Below are 22,027 nucleotides of genomic sequence, written 5' to 3' on the forward strand. Positions count from 1 at the left end.
TTTACAAACCACACACAATACTAGACCCATCTATCAATATCTCCTTTGAAATACGTATTCATAGTTTAAAGGCCTCTATTATTCCTTTCCAGAGCCATTTGAGAGAACCTTTATTAGAAGCTGGGGTTGCCTCTTCAGGATACTTTGAATTTGTGTGGAGGAAACTCTGTTTCTATAGACACAACTTGTAGAGCATTTGTGGGGCTGGGAACTTAGAGCTTTCTTTTTGAATGTAGGGAGAGCATAGATCCTGGAGAAGCTAGAGCCTAACCCCTCTTGTGCTCCTTAGGATGGAGTCCACAGAGAAGTGTGAAGCCATCATCACCCACTTTAATGGAAAATATATTAAGACACCCCCTGGAGTACCAGGTGAGGCATCTGGGAATCAGGCTGAGAGGGCCACAGGTTGTTACTTCCAGTGAAGACTCTGGAGACGTTTTGCATGAGTGTGAGTGGGCTAAGTGGGGTGGCACTCAGCTGCCTGTCTGCTTTCTCTCTTGGCAGCCCCGTCTGATCCATTGCTTTGCAAATTTGCTGACGGTGGTCCAAAGAAACGACAAAACCAAGGAAAATTTGTGCAAAATGGACGGGCCTGGCCAAGGAATGGAGACATGGTAAGAGGACCCCTACGGAAACAGGAGTACTGAGGATATTAAATGGAATGGAAATTCCCATGGCCTGATTTCTGTGAGCTTAGGAGGCAAGCTTGAGAGCTACCGTTTATAACTGAGAGACGCTGGCTACTTAACATGCTCTTCAGTGTGGGTCTTGAGTGGGATTTTGCAGTGTGAAGAACCAGAAAAACTCTGGAACAGCTTGTGTAGACTTCACTTTAATCTGCTGAACCAAATATCCCCAGCCTTGACATTTCTGGGCTTGTTCCTCTTCTCACCCAAGAGTTCACAATATGTATGCTGTGTTCTTTCTTTATAGGGTGGCATGGCCTTGACCTATGACCCAACCACAGCTCTTCAGAATGGGTAAGGGTGTTTATATAATCAGGTCACCTAAAAATGACAACAGCCTGTGAGGATGTTTCATCTTGATTTTTAAACAGCACTTAGCGGGAAATGGCTGTGTCTATCAGTGGGGGCCCTTACTTGGTGATTTCCTGTGACTCCTTACTGATGAGGTTCCTTTGTACAGGTTTTACCCAGCTCCGTATAACATCACCCCCAACAGGATGCTTGCTCAGTCTGCACTCTCCCCGTATCTTCCATCTCCTGTGTCTTCATATCAGGTATGTGCATGCCCAAAAAAAGGGTGTGGTGGTTTTCCCTGCCATTATGTTCTGGGTGAAGGAATATAAGATTGGAAAGTACTTGGTTTTTTGTTTTTCCTTTATACATGTGACACACAAATAATTTTATATAAAAGCATAATGTGATCACATTACATATGTATAGACTGTTGTAGTAGCATCCTCTTATTCTCTGTCCACCACCCCCACAAGTAAATCCATGTTAATTGCCTCCTATTTTTCCACATTTTTCTTCATGTACATATACCCATATGTATAGGGTTTTTGGAAGTCGGTTTTTGGAAGTCGTTTATTTTACAAAAATTGGAGCATACTAAATATATTTTCATACTTTTCTCACTTAATAGTATTTTAAACCAGTGATTCTCAAATTGTAGTCCTTGGGCCAGCAGTTATCAGCATCACCTGGGAACTTATAGAAACACAAATTCTTAGACTCCACCCCAGATCTACTGAATGAGAAACCTTGGTGATGGGTCCCAGCACACATCATCTGAGTTTTAATAAGACCTTTGGGTGATTCTTATACAGCTAATGTTGAGATCCTCTGTTCTAATTGTTTCCTTATTTTATTTTGTATTATTTTTTAAAGATTTTATTGGGGAGTTGGGGAAGGGAACATTGTGTTTTTCCAGGACGCATCAGCTCCAAGTCAGGTTGTTCTCCTTCAATCTTAGTTGTGGAGGGCGCAGCTCAGCTCCAAGTCCAGTCGCCTGTTTCCTTATTTTAATAGTTGCATTATATTTCATGCTGCAAATACACCAGAATTCTTCAGCTGTACCCCAGTAAAGGGCATTCACTTGGGGATCAGTGTTTTTCTGGTATAAATAATGCTCCAGTACACACCCTTGTGACTTCTTACATATTAGTGCTTTTATTTCTGGGGGCTGGAGTCGGAGGAGTGGGCTTGCTAGGCTGAATAATTTATGGACTTTCAGTTTTATAGATGTTGCCAGATTGCTTTTTGCAAAGGCGGTGTCCAGCAGGAGAATGCCCATTTCCCTCCCACCATAGGTGACACTGCTTTTAAAATTTTTCCTATTTAATGGTAGTAGAGGGCATTATGACTTGAATTTGCACTTCCCTGACTGCAGCTTAAATTTAAGCATTTTTTAATGTTTGTATATTTTGATTTGGTATTCTCTGATTTCTCTTTGTATGCTTGGCCCATTTTTCTGTTTGGTTATTTGTTCTTTTCCCATCAACTTATAAAAACCATTTGTATATTAGAAGTGGTAATCCTCTGAATGTTATCTTTACTACAAATATTTTTTTGCAAGTTTAATTTTTGTCCATTGACTTTGTGGACCTCAGACTTTAGCTGTACACCAGAATCAGTTGGAGAGTTTATTAAACCTAGGTTACTGGGCACCACACCAAGACTTTCTGATTCAGTAAGTCTACTGGGTGGGAGGCAAGAATTTGTATTTTTAACAACTTCCCAGATGGTGCTGCTGCTACTGCTGCTGGTCCAAGGACCATACTTTGGGAATCACCATTTTTTGCCATATAAAAGTTTAAAATTTGAATATAGTTAACTATGTCTGCTTTTTTACGTATAGACTTCTAATTTCTTGCCTTAATTCAAAAGGTTTTCCCAGTCCTTATAATTGTACATGTGGTCTCCAAAATTTATTTCATTGTTTTACATGTAAATGTGTAATCATCAGGAATTTATGTTTGTATATGGTAGAAAATAGAGGTCCTTTTGTATATTTTCTTTCAAAATGTTAACCAGTTGCTCTAGCACCAAATTATTAAGTAATCCATTCTTTTCCCACTGAGTTGAGACGCCACCTTTGTCATATAAATACTGGAATTTATCTCTGTATTCTTCATTCTTTCCCAATGATCATTGTTTCTATTCCTATTCCAATAAATACATTGATTTGACCACAGTGGCTTTCATAATATGTTCTAATACTTGATAAGATAAAACCCTCTTCTCTACTCTTTTTTTTTCAACCTTTTCTTTGCTATTTTTTGGCATTTATTCTTCTGTATAAAGTTGATGGTGATTTTATATCATTTTTAAAAATCTGTAAGGATTTTAATTGGAATTACATTAAAGCTATATATTAGCTTAAGAGAATTGACATTTTTAAAAGTACTAACCTTTTCACCTAAGATACGGTATTTCTTTTCATGTTTTTAAATCTTTTTTTATGTCCTTCAATAAGATTTTAGTTTTGTTTATGTAAAACTTATGCTTTTCTTGTTAAATACCAAGGGTGCCAAAAAAAGGTATACACATGACTTGTATTCACTTTTTGTTATCGGTATATGTTGAATGTTACAATTTTAATACAGTTGTTTCCTTTCTTAAAATGTACATACATTTTTTAGCACCCTCTGTGTACTCCTAAGTGTTCTATAACTTTTATAAACGTTTCTAAATACACTCGTTGATACACTGAAAAAAAGCTACTGATTTATGTTCATCTATTTAGTGTGCAGCTTACTTACCAAATCCTCTTATTATTTACTACTTTTTTGGGTTTTTTTTACTTGAGGCTCTTAGGTTTTCCAGGTATACAATTCTATCATCAGTGCAAATAATAGTTTCTCTTCCTTTCCAATTTTATACCAATTGTGTTCTTATCTAATTGTATTTATTTGACCCTACTATAAAATAGATTACTATAATTATAGTCATTTTAATATTTCTCTGTTTAGGTTCATATTAATGGCAAGTTTTTGGTAATAGCATTTTATATATGTAGTTTCTTTCTAGTTCCTATTTTACTTTGTGATTTTTACAAAAATAAATAAATGGCTGCTGAATTTTATCAAATGTCTTTTCAGCATCTAGTGTTACACTATAGCTTTTTCCTTCAATTTTGACTCATGTGTATAGAGTTTCTGATCTTGAACAATCCTTATATTTATGGAATAAGCCCTGCTTGTTTACTGTGATGCATTTCTAGCTTCTCATTGCTAGTTTTTTTCATTTTACAGATAAAAATAAGATACAGTTCACATACCATCAAATTCACCCTCTTAAAGCCTACAAGTCAGTAGTTTTTAGTATATTTACAAAATTCTACAACTATCACTATTATCTAACTCCAGAACATTTTCATCACCTCAGAAAGAAACTCTGCAGCCATTAGTAGTCCTTCCCCATTCTTCTTTACCCCCAGCCCCTGGCAACCACCAATATACTTTTTATGCCTCTAGATTTGCCTGTTCTAGACATTTCATATAAATGGAAGTGTACAATATAATATATATCTTGTGTCTGGCTTCTTTCAGTTAGCATGCTTTTAAGGTTTATCCATGTTATAACATGTTATAACATATAACATTAAAAGTACTTCCTTTTAATGACTGAATCATATTCCATTGTGTGGATATACCACATATTTTGTTATTCATTTATCACTTGATGGCCATTTGAGTTGTTTCCACCCTTTGGCTATTATAAATAATCCTGCCATTTGTGTACAATTTTTGTTTGGACACATGTTCTCGTTTCTCTTGGGTATATATATATATATATATATATATATATATATATATATACCTAGGAGTGGAATTACTGGTTACACAGTAACCGTAATTTTTTGAGGAACTGCCAATGTGTTTTCCAAAGCTGCTGAACCATTTTACATTTCCACTCACAGTGTGTGACACTTGCTATTCTGTCCTTTTCATTACGGCCATCCTAGTGGGTGTGAAGTGGTATCTCATTGCGTTTTCGATTTACATTTCCCTAGTGGCTAATGATTTTGAGCCTCTTCATGTGCTTATTGGCCATTTGTATATCTTCTTACACAAATCTCTATTCACATCCTTTGCCCATTTTTAAATTGGGTTATTTCTTGAGTTGTAAGAGTTGCTAATATTTTTTAAACAGTTTACTCTTAATGTTTCTATATTCTGAGGGGGCACGCCAACGTTTGGAGGGTTTTGCTGAATATTATCAGATCACTGGATGAAACAATAGTTTCTGGGCAATTAACATTTTGTTTATGTTTGCTTACATTAGAGAGTAACGCAGACATCTCCTCTACAAGTACCTAACCCGTCTTGGATGCACCACCAGTCATACCTCATGCAGCCTTCAGTGAGTGTTCAGAAGTGGGCAAAAGCCAAAGAGGCAAATTGATGTAATGAAAAACAACTGGATTTGATGACAGGCGATGTAGGTATGAGTTCTGGCTCAGGCCCTCATGCAACCCAGGTGTATGACCTTAAATTCTTAGATGGGGATCCCTCTACTCATTCCTGTTGTATAACTGGGTTGCCGCCCACTGATCATTTTAAAACGTCAGTCTTCAGTGGTCCTGGTAGCGATGAATCATTGCTTCAGGCAGCCTCACAGGATGCTGCCAACTAACCCTGTTCTTTGTTGATGCGTCTAGGGTTCAGTTCTGACTCCAGGCATGGATCACCCCATTTCTCTCCAGCCTGCCTCCATGATGGGACCTCTAACCCAGCAACTGGGCCACCTCTCCCTCAGCACCACCGGCACGGTAAAGCAGGATATTTCTGATTATAAACTCCTACTGAGCAAGGAGTAGCTATGTCATACCCTTCAGGTTAAATACTTATGAATGATAATGAGAATCACTCAGTGTCATTGAGGGCACACTCAGAATAGGAGATAAAATAAAAATATAATAATCCATGAGCCGGGAATACAGCCATTCTGCTCCCCAACCCATTCCTTTTAACTGATTCCTACTCATGAAACTAAACAAATAACGTTTCTATCTCCATCCTGGTTTATCTAGGAGTTCATCCACATTTCTTAGAAATCTTTATCAAAATAGGAACAAGAAGAGTGGATGAAGCTCATTAGCTGTCTTGTAGGTCTGCTGCATTCCAATTTGCACAGGAGGGCTTAAAGGCAGCACATTAAGAAGCAGAGGACAGGAAAGAGGAGGAAAGGAAGTCATGTAGGCAGAAGTCTCTTTCACCCAGTGTACTTTAAAACTACCTGAAGTGCTCTTAAAAAGCACAATTAAATTAGAATCTCTGCGGATGGAGCATAGGCATCCATATTTTCCAAAGCTCCCCAGGGACTTTCAATGCAGCCAAGAATCACAGCCCTAAGCTCACTGATGTTTTCCTTCTAGTACATGCCACCAGCTGCAGCCATGCAAGGAGCTTACATCTCCCAGTACACCCCTGTGCCTTCTTCCAGTGTTTCAGTTGAGGTAAGAGTTTTTCAGTCTCTTTGGATTGAGGACAGGAAATGAACAGAGGCAGATTTTCCCCCCTGAACAAGACCTTCCTCTCACAAGGATGCCGATTCTGTATTCACAAATAGCTGGCAGGTATGTGAAAAATGTAGGAAGAAAAGACTTAGTTTGTATCCTTGAATGAGGCCCTTCCTGACATTTCACCAGATAGCGGTTAATGCCAGGATGCTGACCGGTACTGACTAGTGTGTCTTGGGCAGAGGACAGGCTGCTGTCCATGTTGGGGGAGTGACGCTGTGTGTGTGCCTACTCACACAGGTGCATGGCAGTGGGGAGGTTGGGGAGTGCACTCAACTCTGGGCGGGTTGTAGCTAGGCTGCTTTAGTGGGAGGTGAGGTCAAGATGCACAGGGTGACTCTCCTGCCTTGGCTGTGGTACAGGAGAGCAGCGGCCAGCAAAATCAAGTGACGGTGGATGCTCCTTCAGACCATGGGGTCTATTCTTTCCAGTTCAACAAGTAACAGTGGTAAGAACCACAGGCTGAGGGGCAGGGTGTGTTGAGCAGCGTCAAATCAGACAGGGTCTCATGCTTGTCATTCCACCCCCCCTCCCTACCCTCTCTGGCTTATTCCTCCTTTAGGACTTCCCTCCCCATCTTTGTTGAATACAAATGAACTATTGGAAATGCTGATGCTCCCAGACTCCAGAGGGCTAACCAGGAATACAGACCATCTGGGGGCCCTGCTAAGAACTAACACCTGGCCATCGTTTTTCACAGGCCTGGGCCTGAACAAGAAATCTCTGCACTCCTGCCCTCTTCTACTCCTCCATTCCTGATGGAGGCTGGGGGAACTGTCACTTTTTGTGTATGCTACATTCAAGGTGATCAAAAAAATTTTTTCTTTCTTTTGCAAAGAAAGTTTTATGTTGTTTTTAACTGCAATATACTCTTTCCCTACCCCAAGGAGACATGGTGCCTGGAGCGTCTTCTCATCTTTATGAAAAACACTTTTTGATGTGTTGGACTTATTTGGGGAGGCTTTTACATTTTTTTATTATTTCTTCTCTTTAAAAAAAAGAAAAAGAAAAGTGTGCTAGAACACTGAAGGGGTCCTACTGTGGGCCCTTCTTACTGAATTTAATTACAGACGTTTTGGTATGTGTAAGACAATGTCCAGACTTTTAAAATTTTGTTTTATAAAGCTTAGCTCACACATCCTGTCTCTTCTTCACACATTTTATGACTTCTTCCTCTCATCCAGATTGTTCTTTTTCTCTTCCATTCAGCAGAGCTTTTTACAGTTTTTAATTTTGTGAATTTTTCTTTGGAATGAAATTTCATATGGAGTTTTGGGGGGCTTGGCAAGGAACAAGGTAATACACTAAGCAGGCAGTGGAACTGGCGTTTCTTCCCTCTGTCCTGCCACATCCTGGGAGAAAAACCTAGAGTTTGCCTTCAGGAAGCAGAGATGTGACCTAGGCTCATGAAAGAGACCCTTGGAAAGAGATCCCACAGCCCTTGGAAGTCATTGTTGAGCCAAATTTGGATGAAGACTTGGTCTTCTCTGGCGAGTTCCAGAAGGGTGGACTTACTGACTTTTGAGTAATTCTTCTCACTGCTGAGGCCAACACCCTCTGAGGAAGTGTCTTCTCCAGCTACAGCTTTTCAGGAATACCTGCTTTCCTGCTTCCTGGAGGATCTTCTTTTCTGTTCTGGTCTCAGGACCCCTTTCTTCCCCATTGTTCCATCACTGTGCTCAGAGCTTTGCAGTTGTGGCCTTGCTGAATCCACTCAGGCTCCTTCCCCACTGTGGAAGATAAGTTGCATCACCTCTAGGCCAGTGGTTCTCAAGGAGGTGGTTTTGTCCCCCGGAGGCCATTTGGCAATCTCTGGAGACATTTTTGATTGTCATGCCTGAGGATGGAGGCTGTGTGCTGCTAGCATCTAGTGGCTAGAGACCAGGGATGCTGCTAAACATCCTTCAGTGCACAGGAGAGCCCCAACACTCCCAACAATTATCTAGCTATAGTGTCAGTAGTGCCAAGGCTGAGAAACCTGTTGGAGACAATGTTGTCCCTGCTTCCTGTACCAGAAGATTTGGGAACTTCCCACTCCAGCCCTGGACACACGGTGCCTCTTGATACTCATACAACTAGTTGAAAGTGACAGAACTGGGGTCCTCAAAGTTTCCTAGGCGTTGACCTTTGACACCTCCACATACCCTTAAAAGGCTTGTGCTGTTGTGTACATGCCACGTGCACACAGATCAAGGTAGGGGCCATTTTGTGTGTGTGCTGTGCAGGGTGGGAAAGGACAAAGCTTTCTGTAACCGTCCAGAGCAACCTGTCCTGTCTTGGTGTGTTTGGGCTCCTTTTCCCAGGAAACCAGGCACCTGACCTTGAAGTGAAAGGGAGCAGAATTCACCTTTTATTGTAAGGGACTGACTGGGAGAAGACAAGTGCAGGAGTTTACTTCCTAGGTGTGAAAAGGCTTTCTCTTCTGTCTCCATGTGTGTAGAGTGAGGTCTTGCAGAAGGAGATGGAGTCGAAGAGCCAACAACAGACTTTTTTAAAGGACTCCTGACCTTTTCTATCCTAGCTTTCTGTCTTTCCACAAGAAGGAAAATTATTTATGATGTCCTGTTTGAAATAACTTAGAAATGAACTAAGAACTAAGGAAAAAAATAGCATGTGTAGCCAAAAACACCAAAAAGAAATTCCACAGCGCCATTAACCACTACAAAGATAACTTCGGGCTCGCCATCACTTCCTGTGCCCAACCAAACCTGCCCAAACCAGAAACACTCATTAATAGAATTCATTAAGTAGATTCACATGAAGGGAACACACAAAAAGTAATTTCAGAATTTAAAACAAAACATTTAAGCGTTTTTTAAAATAGAGCGAAAGTAGAGGGGATCAGGAGTTCAAGGAGGCACGGGAGGACAGAAATGACATCAACAGTTTCCATGCATGAAAGGTCCCCACTGCACTAAACCTCACACAGTAAGGCTCCCCCAAGCTACTATCAAATGAACAGGATTCTAGATTTTTTTTTTGTTTCTTCAAGGCCACTGACAAATCTACAGTGTACTTTCCTTGACTAAGGGATGGAGACTTAAATGAGCTACCTGCCCAGCCAAACCCTTCTAGAAGGTTATTGGGCTTGGGGCTATTATGTTAGATGAGCCCTTCCTGAGGTTGGAAGCACCCATGAGAAAAGTAATAGTGGGAATTTTGCCCTTTATATTTTATATCCTACCCATTGCCCCTACTTCCCCCACTCACTCACCCCCAGGATGTACAAAAGGGCAGTCCAAGGGAAGGGAGCTTTGGGACTCATTTCTGGGATGGGAGAGAAGGGAGGGAAAACTGGGCCCAGGCTCTATGGACAACTGATACTACAGCTTTTTTCCCCAGTATCTTCTTCCTCTCCAGACAGCCAGCCTAATGAACATCTGTTTCTCCATTCATGTGAATCTACTTAATGAATTCTATTAATGAGTGTTTCTGGTTTGGGCAGGTTTGGTTGGGCACAGGAAGTGATGGCGAGCCCGAAGTTATCTTTGTAGTGGTTAATGGCGCTGTGGAATTTCTTTTTGGTGTTTTTGGCTACACATGCTATTTTTTTCCTTAGTTCTTAGTTCATTTCTAAGTTATTTCAAACATGGGTGAGTGACTGGATAAAGGAGAGAGAAGGAATGAGGGATACTTTTTCTCACATGAAAGAGCCTAGTGGTGGCAGTGGTGACTGGGAATTGTAGGGGAGCCTACAAGCTCACAGTCTAGGGCCTGGCTCTGTAAACACTTACGCCTAGTGTTTTCTGCATTGTCTTTGCAGAGCCCAGATCATAACTTTCTCTGTACTTCACATCTCATTCCCATTCATTACATATGTTCATAACATTCTTAAAGTACTGGGTTGTCGGAAAAGTCATGACGCATTTTTGCAACGAAAAACATAGAAAAAATATACGTCATGACTTTTCCGACAACCAAATATTTTAGTACTTAGTGTTTTTCTGTTCTCAGTCAGGTAGAACATACCTGAGCCCCTCCCTCAAAGGATATAGTCCTTTAATAGGCTCAGAGCCTGCCTGTCCCATCTCATGCCAGTGTTATGACTGTTCCTCTCACACTGAGACGATACAAACCCCAGGCTGATTACACTTCTTGGAGCGTGTGGGTAGAGGTTATGGAAGATGTGGGAATGGTGGTGGGGAGAGATGTTGTTTTTTAACCAAAGAATTTGAAGAGCTGTCCAGACTTGGCCTGGTGGCTCTGAAGCGGGAATAGCCCTTGTCAGTAATAGATAGGGGTGGTGGTGGGGGGGAGACACTTTTCACTGAGGGTGAAAACGACCTGCTGCTGCTCTACCGACCATCCCTGTGTTTCACTCCTCTTCCTTTCCTAACTTACTGATCTGCAAGCTCATTCACCCCTTGGTGCCTGCAATGCTCCCTCGCGGCTGCTTCAGTGTCAGCCCTTGGGGGGCCTACATGTGGGTTTGGTACTTGGCAGCACAGAGGTATTGGAATGAACTGTTACAGGGATCCTGTTGCCCTGGCGCACATGCTCCACCTCCTGGAAGAGCAGCAGCACTGCACTCATGAAGGGCTACTTGGACCTTAACCAAGGGACAAAAAAACTTAGATGGGGTCTAAACTTGTCCCCAGGCTCTGCTATCTGCTAGCCTAACTTCAGTGAAGAGGGTGGGTGTTATGCAGCCAGTCTGTAAGGCCTAGGTCTTTTATTTTTATTTTTTATTATTAGTTTCAGGTGTACAAAACAATGCAATAGTTATCCTTTTCACCCCTCACAAAGTGACAACCCCCCACTCCCCATCCATTGCCCCTCCACCTCCAATATCATACATATCTATACAATTCCATTGACTCCATTCCCACACTCTACTCCACATCAGTAAGGGCTAAGTCTTAAATCCAGTGCCTTGTCACATTGATCCTTCCCGATTCCCTCTTAAACCAACTACTCCATTTCTGTGCTTATCTGGCATTTTAGGTCCTGCCAAGCCTTAGCAGATCCCTCCTATTTACTCGGCTTTCACACCTTCCTTTCCTAGGAGGAGGAAGAGGCCTGTGAGCTCTATCATCTATCACCCTTCTGATCTTTGTTGAAATTTGCTGCACTTCCCTAGGGGTGGTCCCCACATGGCTGTAGTGACGAGAAAGCCAGGTGCCCTCTCACCTGTTGCCACTGCTTTCTCCCTGGCATAGCTTGTTTTGAATAAACGTTCTCCAAGCATATCCCAGAACTTCCTTGTCCTTGTTACAGATCTACCTCACAATTTCAGAGTTCAAGGGCATGAGCACCTGGTTTACATCTTCCCTTTAATCTGTCCTCCCCTTCATGAGGACGGGAAGCTGGGGGCCAAAAGGTTCATCATCAAGTACAAAAACTCTTTTGGTTATTTCTGTTCCTGGACTGTCTTCTTTGGGATTTTTAGCTCATAAACCATCCTAGAATAGTGTGAACTCTTCAGTTAGGTCTTGCTGTGGTAGACCAGGGGGACAGGCCGTGTAATGACGGCCTAGAACATTAACTAATGCTTGGGAGCCACCCTCAGGGACACCAACAATAGAGCAGAGCTCAGAACTTAAGAGGATGAGTTGGCCAGCGGCTACCCTATAGATGAAAAGGTAAGCAAGCACCAAAGAGGGCGTTTGTGATTTTTATGGGGCTGGAAAAGCAGATTTCCCTTCACCATTTTATTCCAGTTAGTTTAGAGGGTTCACCAAAACAAAACTTTCAACCTGGAAGCTGATAAGATTTCCCAGCCTGAGTGTTCCTATCCCCCAACACGTACTTTTGGGTTGCGAATGGTCTTACATGCACTTATCTTTGACAGGAAAAAATTTTAATTTATACTCAAACACATTTTGTACATTTTTTTCTTTATCCAGAAGCTTCTAGTTTTATACTCTTCCCATGTCTATGCCAATACCATCCTTCTAAGCTTATTCCTTTTCTGACCTGTTGGTATTCTCATGTTGCTGCCCTACAATTTGGTAGAGCTTCATTTTGTCTTATTTCAACTTTGGTTTTGAAATAAAACACAAACATTTATCTCTTGGTGTCTTATCCATGGGTGGAAGCTTGGAAGTTGCGGAGGGGCGCATATTTGCTACTACAGGAAAACAGGTAGCAGCTTAAGAAGCCAAAGCCATGTCTCACAAGGCAGGAACCGGGCGCACCGAATCCCATGTTGCTCCAGCACCTCGGCCAGGGTTACCAAGACCAACTGCATGAGAAATTCTGCTCTTGAGGCCTCTTGCCCAAGAAAAGCCAAGCTTGGAGGTTTAGGGATCACCTTTGGAAGATTAAGGGAATATTCCTCTCCTGCCTGCTACCTGCCTGCTATCTCCTATACCAAACCACTCATACTCACCCTAACACCCAGTCTTCCCCTTAGGCAAGTGTGAGACCCTATGTTGAAGGGAAGATAAATACACAGAGTCTATTAAATCTCTATCAAATGTGGTTTTTATTCAACTGACAAGCACTTTTCTACAGCTGCACTTGTGGAACATCACATGGCAAAAACAGGAGTTTTTTTCTCTAGACTTTTTTTTCCTTTTTTTAACCTTATTAAAAATGAGATTGGTCCTAAAAATATAGAAAGAAATAAATTTAAATTCACAAAAAACTGTACATTATCAAAAAGTCACTAAAACACCACATTTGGTTATATAAAAAGTCAAGTCCCTTTTGTTGTAAAAGGAACATGAAAACTTGTTGGTGTTGATGGTGTGGTGGTTTCTTCCTGTTACCAGACTGATGGGGGAGGGGAAACAAAGGGGCAGGGGATGTTTTTTTTTAATTTTTTAACCTGCCTTCCCTACCAAATACTCTTATTTGTCAAGAAGAGAAAATCCACCTAGCTCAAGGGGCAGTGAAGATGAGGAAAGAAAAGTGAGAAATGGCCCCTTTGATCATCCTACCCCACCCCCTACAGCCCCCACTTCTTCCAACTGAGGCTAGGGCTCCACCCCACCTTAAGAGTGCCTGGTCCCTAGGGAAAGAGATGGAGCTGGGAGAGGAACACAAAGTAGGAATAATTGAGATTTCACTCCCCCGTCCACCTCGCCTCCAATAAAATTAATCTAATACATTTTATACCGGGGAAAACTGCCATGGGGTAAAAGAATAGCCCCCAATTCTAACAGTTCCAAATGTCTAACACAAAGTTTGTTACAGCGCAGTTATTTAGATAAAATATAAATATTTATGCATAATATAAAGTCAATTCAAATATTCTTCAATCCACCTCTTATTTAAAAGCAAAAAAAAAAAATCTCAAATAAAATTAAGTTTTGAGGTTTATCTGACAGAAAAGGCGACTTTAGAAATAGGCTATGGGGCAAAAGGGGCATAAAGAAATAAGAAAGGGGCTGCCCCAGGACCTACACTGCCCCCTTCAGTGGCTATTCAGTGCTGCCAAGAAGTTCAAGGAATGCTCTACCTCACCTGGCACCCCTCCCCCACCAGTGGAACATCTCTTGGGTGCCTTAGCTCTCTGCTTGGGCCAGCCAGCAGCCACCTCCCCAGTGCAAGTACCCGTAATCTCTGATGGGAGGGGCTCTGCTGAGCAGGAAAGCAGGGGGCCAGGGGCCCATGGCTATAGCTGGGAGTTAGCAGCTTTCCTCTCACATGTTGGGGCTTAACTTGGGGACAGTCACATGGAGGGCAGTGGTGGACCCAGAACCCCTCCTCCCTACTCTCTTGTGTTCCAGGGTCTCTGCTGCTAGGGAAGGGGTCCCAGGGTATGAAGTAGAAAAGGGAAGGAAAGCACAACTAAACCCACAGAAGCTCATGGGATTAGGAAAAGATCCAGTTCTATCCCTCTCTCTGCAAAAGCTTAAGACTCAAAGCTACTGAAAGGAGGAGGAGTTCCTGCTGAAAGATTGCACAGTTTAAAGAGGCTGGAACAGAAATGACTGGGAGAGAGAGAGGAGAGACACAGCCTTGTACCCAAAAAAACTGTTCTTGTGGTTTCCCAAAGACAAAAAAAGTGATGGTTTAAAACAATAGGAAAGGTGAGAATAAAAAGATACTTGGGGAAACTGAATGGATGCCATCAAACACAGGGGCACGATCAATCACAGCATCCTCTCTCTCTCTCTCTCTCACACACACACACACACACACACACACACACACACACCTCGCTCGCACGCACACTCTCTCTCTCTCTCTCAGGCCAGTCGATTGCTACCCGGCCTCCATCTTGGGGTTTGCCCAAACTCAGCAGTAGTTGTCCCTGAGGAGTTCCCAAGAGGGAGGTTTGGGAAAGAGGTGGGGGAAGGAGGCTGGAAGGCCCAGGGTCCAGGGTGCCTCCCTGTCCTATCCCCAGCTACTGAGTTTCAGAAAAGGCTAGAAACTCAGCATGTGAGGAGCTTCCAACATTATAGAGGGGACAGCTATTGGCAGATGAAGATAGAAAAACAGGGACCTCTGAACTTTTTTTTTTCCTTTGAAGGGATAAAAGATTTTGGGGAAAAGAAAAGGATGAAGGAACCCGTACACGATAGTTTTACATTATTGGATGACAGAAAATCTGAAAGGGGGAAGGGAGGGAGGATGAAAAATTGAGAGAAAGAGAAGCAGGGGAGGGACTGAACATGGAAGCAGCATGTTCAGGGCCCGGTGTCCGGCTCGACACACTTGGGAGTTAAGTCCACTTTACTGGCCGTCACTGCGGGTCCACGCACAGTACAGAGTGTTTCTCGGTTTCACACATTCACTAGAACTATTGCTATTGTTAAATAGCCCCAGAGTGCTGGGGCACGTACAGGGAAGAAGCTGGGGGAGGAAGTAGGGACTTCTTTCCTCCTGCTCATTTTTAATTAGGAAATAAAACAGAAAGGAAAATAATTTTTTTCTTTCTTTTTTGGCTTTCAGTCCAGAAGGACCTCATCTCTGCCCCTCTTATTTGAGGAGCAAGAGGAGGAAAGGGAGAAAGGGGTGTGGGGGTAAGAGGACTTAGGGTGCTGCCAAGGGCAGGGTCAAAAATCAGGGTTATGTCTCTGACTTGAGTCTGGACCCAGGGCAGCATCAGCAGGTGAGAATGGCAGGGGTTTTTGTTTGGACGGTGGGTGGAGACGCCACAGGTGACTCTCCACCTCCCTTGCCTCACAGATTGGCCTGTTTTCCCTGATAAAACTCCTCCCAGCGGCTCTCGAAGAAGCGGCGCATGATGTGCCCAGCCTTGCCCACTTCAGAGTCATCCTCGTTGAAGGTCTGGCAGTTGTCAAAGACCAGGAGCGCATCAGCCGCAAACTCCTCTGAGCTGGTGTACCTGGGCAGGGGTGGAAGCAGAGCTGTGAGCAGGGCAGGCGGTAGAGTAGTAACAGAAGAGCCAGGAGAGCTGCTGACATCCACTTACCCTCCCCGGAGCAGCCGCTCCCGCATGGTGGAAAAATCCATAGGGTTTTTGATGATGCGTCGGTACCCACTCACCAAACGTGGGTTTACAGGCTCCAGAAAAGGCCAGGCTGCATCATGGGATTCCATCTCCATTAAGATAATCCTACCATTAAAGGGACAGTGATGGCTGCATCTCATGAAGCAAATACACTTACCCCTAACCAGGGCCCTTTGCTCTGGTAAAGGTAGAGCCAGCTGTCCCCAGAATTCACTCAACTCACTCGCAAAATGTGAGGTCACTGTGGTGGTTCCGCATGGAGAATCGTCGCCGCTTTGATGGGGACAGCCCTCCTTCGGAGTACCGTGGCACTGCTGGGCTTTCTCGAACCCTCGACAGTACCCGGCGTCGGCGGCCATCACCCTCTGGGAAGTTCAGCACATAACTATTTTTCCGCTTCTGGCCTCGTTTGGGGAAACCAGGCTTCTGAGTGAATTCTCCCTCTACCTGCTGATAGGGAAAAGGTGAGATCAGCAACACCTGAAGATGTACTCTGCTTGCCCTCAGTTCATTACAATCCCTACACGTCTAAGTGTGATTGAGAAGGCTTCCTTGCATAAGCCAGCATGAAAATTTATTCACAAAACCCAGTAAGACAGATAAAGGGAAAGTATACTCACTCCCATTTTATAAAGGAAAGCAAGTGAGGCTATAGAATTTAAGTGACTTGTCCAAAGAACCACAACTCAGGAACCCAGGTCTCCTAGCACCTAGTCCAGAGCTCTTTCCAAGGAGAGACTGAAGGCACAGTAAGAAGTGGTATTTGTAGGATTGGTGGTAAATGGGATGAGAAAGAAAATGAAAATTTCTGACTTCTGCTTAGGAGTGGGAATGAGAGCAGAAGTCTTACCTGGGCCAAACAGACAGCACAGAACCAATCTCCTTCTGGAACAGCCTCCATCTTGGGCCGATGGCAGTATATGTGGCAGCCACGGTCACACCCATCACAAAGCAGAAGAAACTCATCGTTGTCACCCTTCCGGCAGACTAGACAGGTCTGGACCAAGGTTGTGGAGGCAGAGTAAGCCCGCAAGCCTGTCTGCCAGCGACCCTACCCACCCCGGCTGGCTGGCTCCACAGCCTCCCCAGGCTCTCCCAGCCTCTTCCTTACCACTTTGTTGACAGACTTCTCCCAGGCAATGGACCTCTCCAGCTGGCTCAGGCACAAGCACACCTGGGCTGCACTCCGGCACCGCTCAAGCGTCTGGCGCCAGGCCCGAATGCGAGGGGTGATCTCATATGATCTGGAGGGAGAGAGTGGTGATCTTTGGATGAGGAATAGGATCCATTAAACTTATCCCTTTTTCCCCAAGGCCAAGAATGAGGGATCACTCACATCTCCGTAGTGGTGCACTGGGGGGCACTGTTGGGCATGCTGAGCAGAGCCTTCTCCAGTACAACCTCATGGGCTGGCCAGAGGGGCTCCTGGAGGTACCTCCGCTCCACATTCTGCTCCAGGGCGGCCAGTCGCATCACAGCCAGGTCAAGAGGGTTGGTAGTTTTACGCTGGGGGGCCAGTCCTTCCCTGCCTCGACCTCTCCAGGTGATATCCTCCTGGGAGTCGGGTAGATGCTCACAGTAGGCCAAATCTTCACGAATAGAGTCTGGGCTAGAACATGTCCAGCCCTGGAGGTGAGAGAGAGGAATAAAACTCCTCATAGTAAAGGAGGAAAATTAAGCACAGAAAAAAAGGTGACCCACCAAGGTCATGGGAGGTCATTTATGAAGGAGGGATCTAGGATCCAAGGTTTCTCTTAACAGGATAAAAGAGATTAACACCCTCCCTTCAACAACCCCCTACCCGGTGCCAGCCCCAGTGTACCCGGATCTGCAGATCAGACAGGATAACCCGCTGTTCCAGCTCCTCTACCCACTGAAGCACAGAAAGATCTGTCTCATATGTTTTCTCTTTGGGAGACCAGCTCGTAATTCCTTCTTGAAAAGCAGGTAGCTGTAGCTGACTGGGCTCAAAGATGGGGTCTGAGAAGACAAGGCAGAAGGCATGGCCCATCAGGCCATTGTCCACAGTAGCAGCTCAGTATTTCCCGGGGACTCCTCAGCTTGGGCTAGGTCCAAGTATCTGTCTTACCAGTTGAGGGCCGTAGGCAGACTTCCTGTAAGAAGTCCCTGTGCTTATTTAGGTGTTTGTGAAGCGCCTTCTCTCGGATGCCTCGGGGGTGCAGGGCTTTGAGTGTGGCATCTAATGTCTCAGGATCTCGGATCCACCACCAGCCCGAGCACATGTCTGTGAACAGAGTTTAACAATGTGGGGTGGGGTGGGAACCAGCTATAAATCCCATGGCCCACATCTGATGCCACTCCTACCTGTACTCTTACCCCAATTCCACCCCAAGGTCACTCACCAGAGGGGACAGGCTTGGCTGTCAGCTGGGTTAGGTAACGCTGCTCCATCTGTTTGAAGAATTTACTAGGGGGTCTCCCTCTCCGTTTTGGCTGTCCCAGCCCTGTGGGACTCTGTGGTGTTTCACCAGGGTCTCCTGCTCGCCTCTTAGGGACCACCCCAGGCAAGGGGGTAGACGAGAGCTGCACTGGAGAACAGGGGTTGGCAGCATTGGGTCTATTCACCTGCACGTGAGATGAAACATAAGGGGATGAGAGTGTTTTCATGTTTAGAGGACCCTAGTGGCTCCCCAACCCTTCCCCTAATTTTAGCAACAGCCCACAGCCAGGCAATGGAGCCCGCGGCAAGATGAAGTCAAGTGCATACCACTAATTCTGGCTACTTACTGGCTTGGCGGAAACAAGTAGCTGAGGGGAGGGAGTGGGCTGGTCCTCAGAAACTGCAGGGGGTGGTGTAGGGGCAGCATTGCAGGGCATCTGGGCTGAGAAGTTAAACCAGGGGGCTTGAGAATTAGGGTTGGATTCTGCCTCTTCAGGCTCTGGTTCCTCCGGGGGCTGTGATGGGGTTGGGTCCAGTTTTCCAGGGCTGCTATCAGGTGTGAGGACTGAGCTGCTCAGCAGGGAGCCGTGGCTCTGAGTCTGGCTCAGCCAAGACAGGAAGGCTGACTGGCTGAGGTCATGCTGGCTCTGACCCAGAGACAAAAGGGAGCCTTCTGGCTCCAGGAACCCATTATGGGACTGAGGATGGGACTGAAGCTGGGGCTGCGGCGGAGAATTAGCCTGAAGCTGAGGATGGGGCTGTGTCTCGGGCTGAAGCTGGGTTTGGGGTTGGTCTGAACCCTGGCTGCTGACAGGAGATTTAAGGTGCTTAGGTTGCATCGACCCAGGCTTAGTTTTCCGAGGTCGGCCTCGGGACCGGGCAGGAGTACTGGCAGAGGTGCTGGAGCCGGCTAACTCCCTCTTCAGAGAAAAGGGGGCTGGGCTGGGTGTTGGATGGGCTGCCACTTTTAAGGAGTCAGTTTCCTGCTTTATCATATCCTCAGGAACTGTAAAGAGAAGTAAAGAGCTTAAGACATACACTGATACATAAGAGGAACAAAAGAGGGTGTATAAACGCAGGATATACACTTTCTTTTTCTCTTGGACTCAATCCCCCTCTTTGCGATTCCACTGGAACAGCTTATATGCCAATGAACAGTGTCTGGGAAAGAAACACTGTTCTCCCAGCAGCAGAATTGTAAGCTAGCATTTACTGAGAACCACTACATTTAAACACTGTTCTAAAGACGTTAACTCATTTTAATCCTCTCAAGAGCCCTATGAAGTATATACATACTATTATTAGTTCCATTTTACAAATGAAGAAACCGAAGTATACAGCCGGAAAATGGCAGAGCAGGCAGGTAAACAGTCTTACTCCAGAGTCTGTACTCTTAACCACTATGCTATACTGCTTCTCGTAAAATGAAAGAAGCCTAGGCTGACTAGGCAGAGGAAAAGGAATTGTTTTAACTTTTGTTCGATAGCTCTCAATCCAGGCTCCGCAACACACGTACCTAGGCTCCCCTCTGTTCCTTCCACAAAGATACCAGCCAAATAGGGCAACACCCAGTAGCGGCGTCTGTAGCGGTCCTGACCCAAGGAGACTGCCCGAAGCATCTGGGATGAGTGAAGCAGCTTTTTGCGAAAGAAGAGCTGACGCTGGGTAGGCAGTGGAAAAGGAAGATGAATAAAAAACACATTTCCAGAGTGACAGTGGTGACTTCACCCAGTATATGGGAGAAGGGCAATGGCTCTCAGCTTCCCTATAAAATTGATACCATCTGGGCCCAACTCATAAGGTGATCAGTTCTCACCCAGCCCAGATCTCCAGCTCCTGGGAGTTAGAAGCACAATACCTTGCTGAGTTTTTCTATCTGGCGCTCTAGCTCTGGGATGCTAGATGTTGTGGCATCAACCTGGAGAAGAAACAAGTAGATACCAAGAGAAAATGAATTACCAGATTCAAGAAAGAGAAATGCAGTTGACCCTTGAGAGGGTTAGAGGCGCTGACACCCTCCCTCCCCTGCCCCACTCCTGCGTAGTCAAAAATCCATGTATAACTTTTGACTCCCTCTAAACTACAGCTGTCCCTTGATATCTGCAGAGGATTAGTTCTAGGACCCCCTGTGGTATCAAAATCCATGGATGCTCAAGTCCCTTATATAAAATGGTGCAGAACAATGCATAGTCAGCCCTCCAAATCTGCGGACTCCTAACCATAGATTGAAAATATGTACTGTTTTTGATCCACAGTTAGTTAAATCCAGAGATACGAAACTCATGGATATGAAGAGCCAACTGAATATTTATTGAAAACTATCTGCATATATAAGTGGATTTCCTCAGTTCAAACCTGTGTTCAAGAGTCAACTATAATCCATTTCCAACTCCAATTTTCCTTGGTCTGGGGCTAGTACCTCTCCATCTCTTCGACCCCTACGGCCATGGACGGCTGCTGAATTCTCCTCCTCTTCCTCCTCTTCCATGCCACTAGTCTCCTCCATGATCCGAGAGCTGCGCCTCCGCCCCAGGCTTTCCTCTGGCCCCTGCATCTCAACCTCAGGACGCCCAGTTCGTTTGGCCAGAGCTGTTTTCAGTCTTGAAATACACAGAGATTAAGGGAAACTGGTGAGGAAAGTGATACTGCCACAAATGGGAACACTTGGAACCTAAGCCATCCTGAGCCCTGGGGTAAGGTCCCAAACCCAAAGGAGGGACCAAGAGCATCAGTTCCAGGCAAATCCTGGCTATGCTTCACCCTTTCCCCCTTCTCTCCTCTTTCTGGGTGCTACCCTCTGTCCTATCCCTACCTCCGGAGCCGGCCTTCAACAATCCACTTGTTTTTCCTGTAGCTGGACATACTCTCCAGAGTCTTGTCAATCTCACTGCAGGGGAATAGGGAATGGGATTTTCAGGTAGAAGTGGCAGCATACACAACAAAGAAAGGAGGCTCAAGGGTAAAGGGGCTACAGCTGAACAGGAAGTTTCAGCCTAGAGCCTAGATTGAATGAATGGCGGAGGAAGGCTTAGGTTCTACCAGGGAAGGCACTAAGATTCAGTCCCAAATCACTCGGGCATCTCCAGAGCATGGCAATGGACACATATCACCCAGGACTCTGGATGGCTAAACCCCTCCCCATCCCATTCTGACCAAGGCATACAATAACCATCCCCACCCCTGCCCCTCACTTGATGATGAGGGTGGAGCCATTGAGCTCATGTACAAGGAAGGCCAGGACAGCAGCTTTCTGGTGGGGTGGCTGGGCCTGAAAAGGCTGGGTGCGCAGGCTGTCACAGAGGACTGGTTCCACTCCATATGCCATAAGGAAGCAGCGCAGGATCTCAGATACGTTGTCTCTTGTCAGCGGAATCTCCGACACCTTTTCCCCCAAGATCTTTAAGGACTGTTTGGAGGAGAGCACAATGGAAGTTAAGAGAGAAAGAGGAACAACTCAAGCTGTGTGAATCTGGAACTGGGAAATACAGGAGAACTAAGGCGATAAAAAAGGAAAAGAACAAAATGTTGCTAGAGCGAAGACAAAAGAAAGGTGCAAAAGAAAAGGAGTAAAATAAAGGAAAATGAACAAAATATGCAGGGGGGGGGTAGGAAAAAAAGAAACAGAAGGAAAAAATATGAGGGCAACAGAAACTGTATCTCTGTTCACTTGTCCCCATCACTTTAGGCAGGGACTTTTTCATGTGTTTAACTTAAAAGAGAAAGCAAAACTGAGACAAAGCACTGGATCCCAGGCCCTCCCAACCTGCCTA

General features: G+C 44.8%; 2 protein-coding genes across 6 annotated transcripts in view; one reads left to right on the top strand and one right to left on the bottom strand.

Annotated features, from left to right (window-relative positions):
• The window catches only part of RBMS2 (RNA binding motif single stranded interacting protein 2), a 45,335-nt gene extending 37,957 nt beyond the window's left edge, over positions 1-7,378 (top strand). For both annotated transcript variants that reach the window (XM_019669016.1, XM_019669017.1), the window contains 9 exons: positions 290-369; positions 505-614; positions 934-980; positions 1,147-1,240; positions 5,253-5,330; positions 5,629-5,739; positions 6,346-6,426; positions 6,852-6,937; positions 7,052-7,378. In XM_019669016.1, coding sequence (XP_019524561.1) covers positions 290-369; positions 505-614; positions 934-980; positions 1,147-1,240; positions 5,253-5,330; positions 5,629-5,739; positions 6,346-6,426; positions 6,852-6,932 — 682 coding nt within the window. In that variant the 3' untranslated portion in view covers positions 6,933-6,937; positions 7,052-7,378. The remainder of the gene's footprint in view (positions 1-289; positions 370-504; positions 615-933; positions 981-1,146; positions 1,241-5,252; positions 5,331-5,628; positions 5,740-6,345; positions 6,427-6,851; positions 6,938-7,051) is intronic.
• Positions 7,379-12,345: 4,967 nt separating this feature from the next.
• The window catches only part of BAZ2A (bromodomain adjacent to zinc finger domain 2A), a 33,977-nt gene continuing 24,295 nt past the window's right edge, over positions 12,346-22,027 (bottom strand). For 3 of the 4 annotated variants that reach the window (XM_019669019.1, XM_019669021.1, XM_019669020.1), the window contains 15 exons: positions 21,449-21,663; positions 21,070-21,144; positions 20,677-20,857; positions 20,116-20,175; positions 19,774-19,918; positions 18,605-19,263; positions 18,220-18,442; positions 17,946-18,101; positions 17,679-17,836; positions 17,193-17,482; positions 16,968-17,100; positions 16,707-16,853; positions 16,080-16,306; positions 15,818-15,961; positions 12,346-15,730 (listed from right to left, as the gene is read on the bottom strand). In XM_019669019.1, the coding sequence (XP_019524564.1) occupies positions 15,565-15,730; positions 15,818-15,961; positions 16,080-16,306; positions 16,707-16,853; positions 16,968-17,100; positions 17,193-17,482; positions 17,679-17,836; positions 17,946-18,101; positions 18,220-18,442; positions 18,605-19,263; positions 19,774-19,918; positions 20,116-20,175; positions 20,677-20,857; positions 21,070-21,144; positions 21,449-21,663 (2,979 nt within the window). In that variant the 3' untranslated portion in view covers positions 12,346-15,564. The remainder of the gene's footprint in view (positions 15,731-15,817; positions 15,962-16,079; positions 16,307-16,706; positions 16,854-16,967; positions 17,101-17,192; positions 17,483-17,678; positions 17,837-17,945; positions 18,102-18,219; positions 18,443-18,604; positions 19,264-19,773; positions 19,919-20,115; positions 20,176-20,676; positions 20,858-21,069; positions 21,145-21,448; positions 21,664-22,027) is intronic. The other variant, XM_019669022.1, reaches the window with a different exon arrangement.

Source organism: Hipposideros armiger, unplaced genomic scaffold (genome assembly GCF_001890085.2).
Source record: "Hipposideros armiger isolate ML-2016 unplaced genomic scaffold, ASM189008v1 scaffold_548, whole genome shotgun sequence".
Lineage (NCBI taxonomy): Eukaryota > Metazoa > Chordata > Mammalia > Chiroptera > Hipposideridae > Hipposideros > Hipposideros armiger.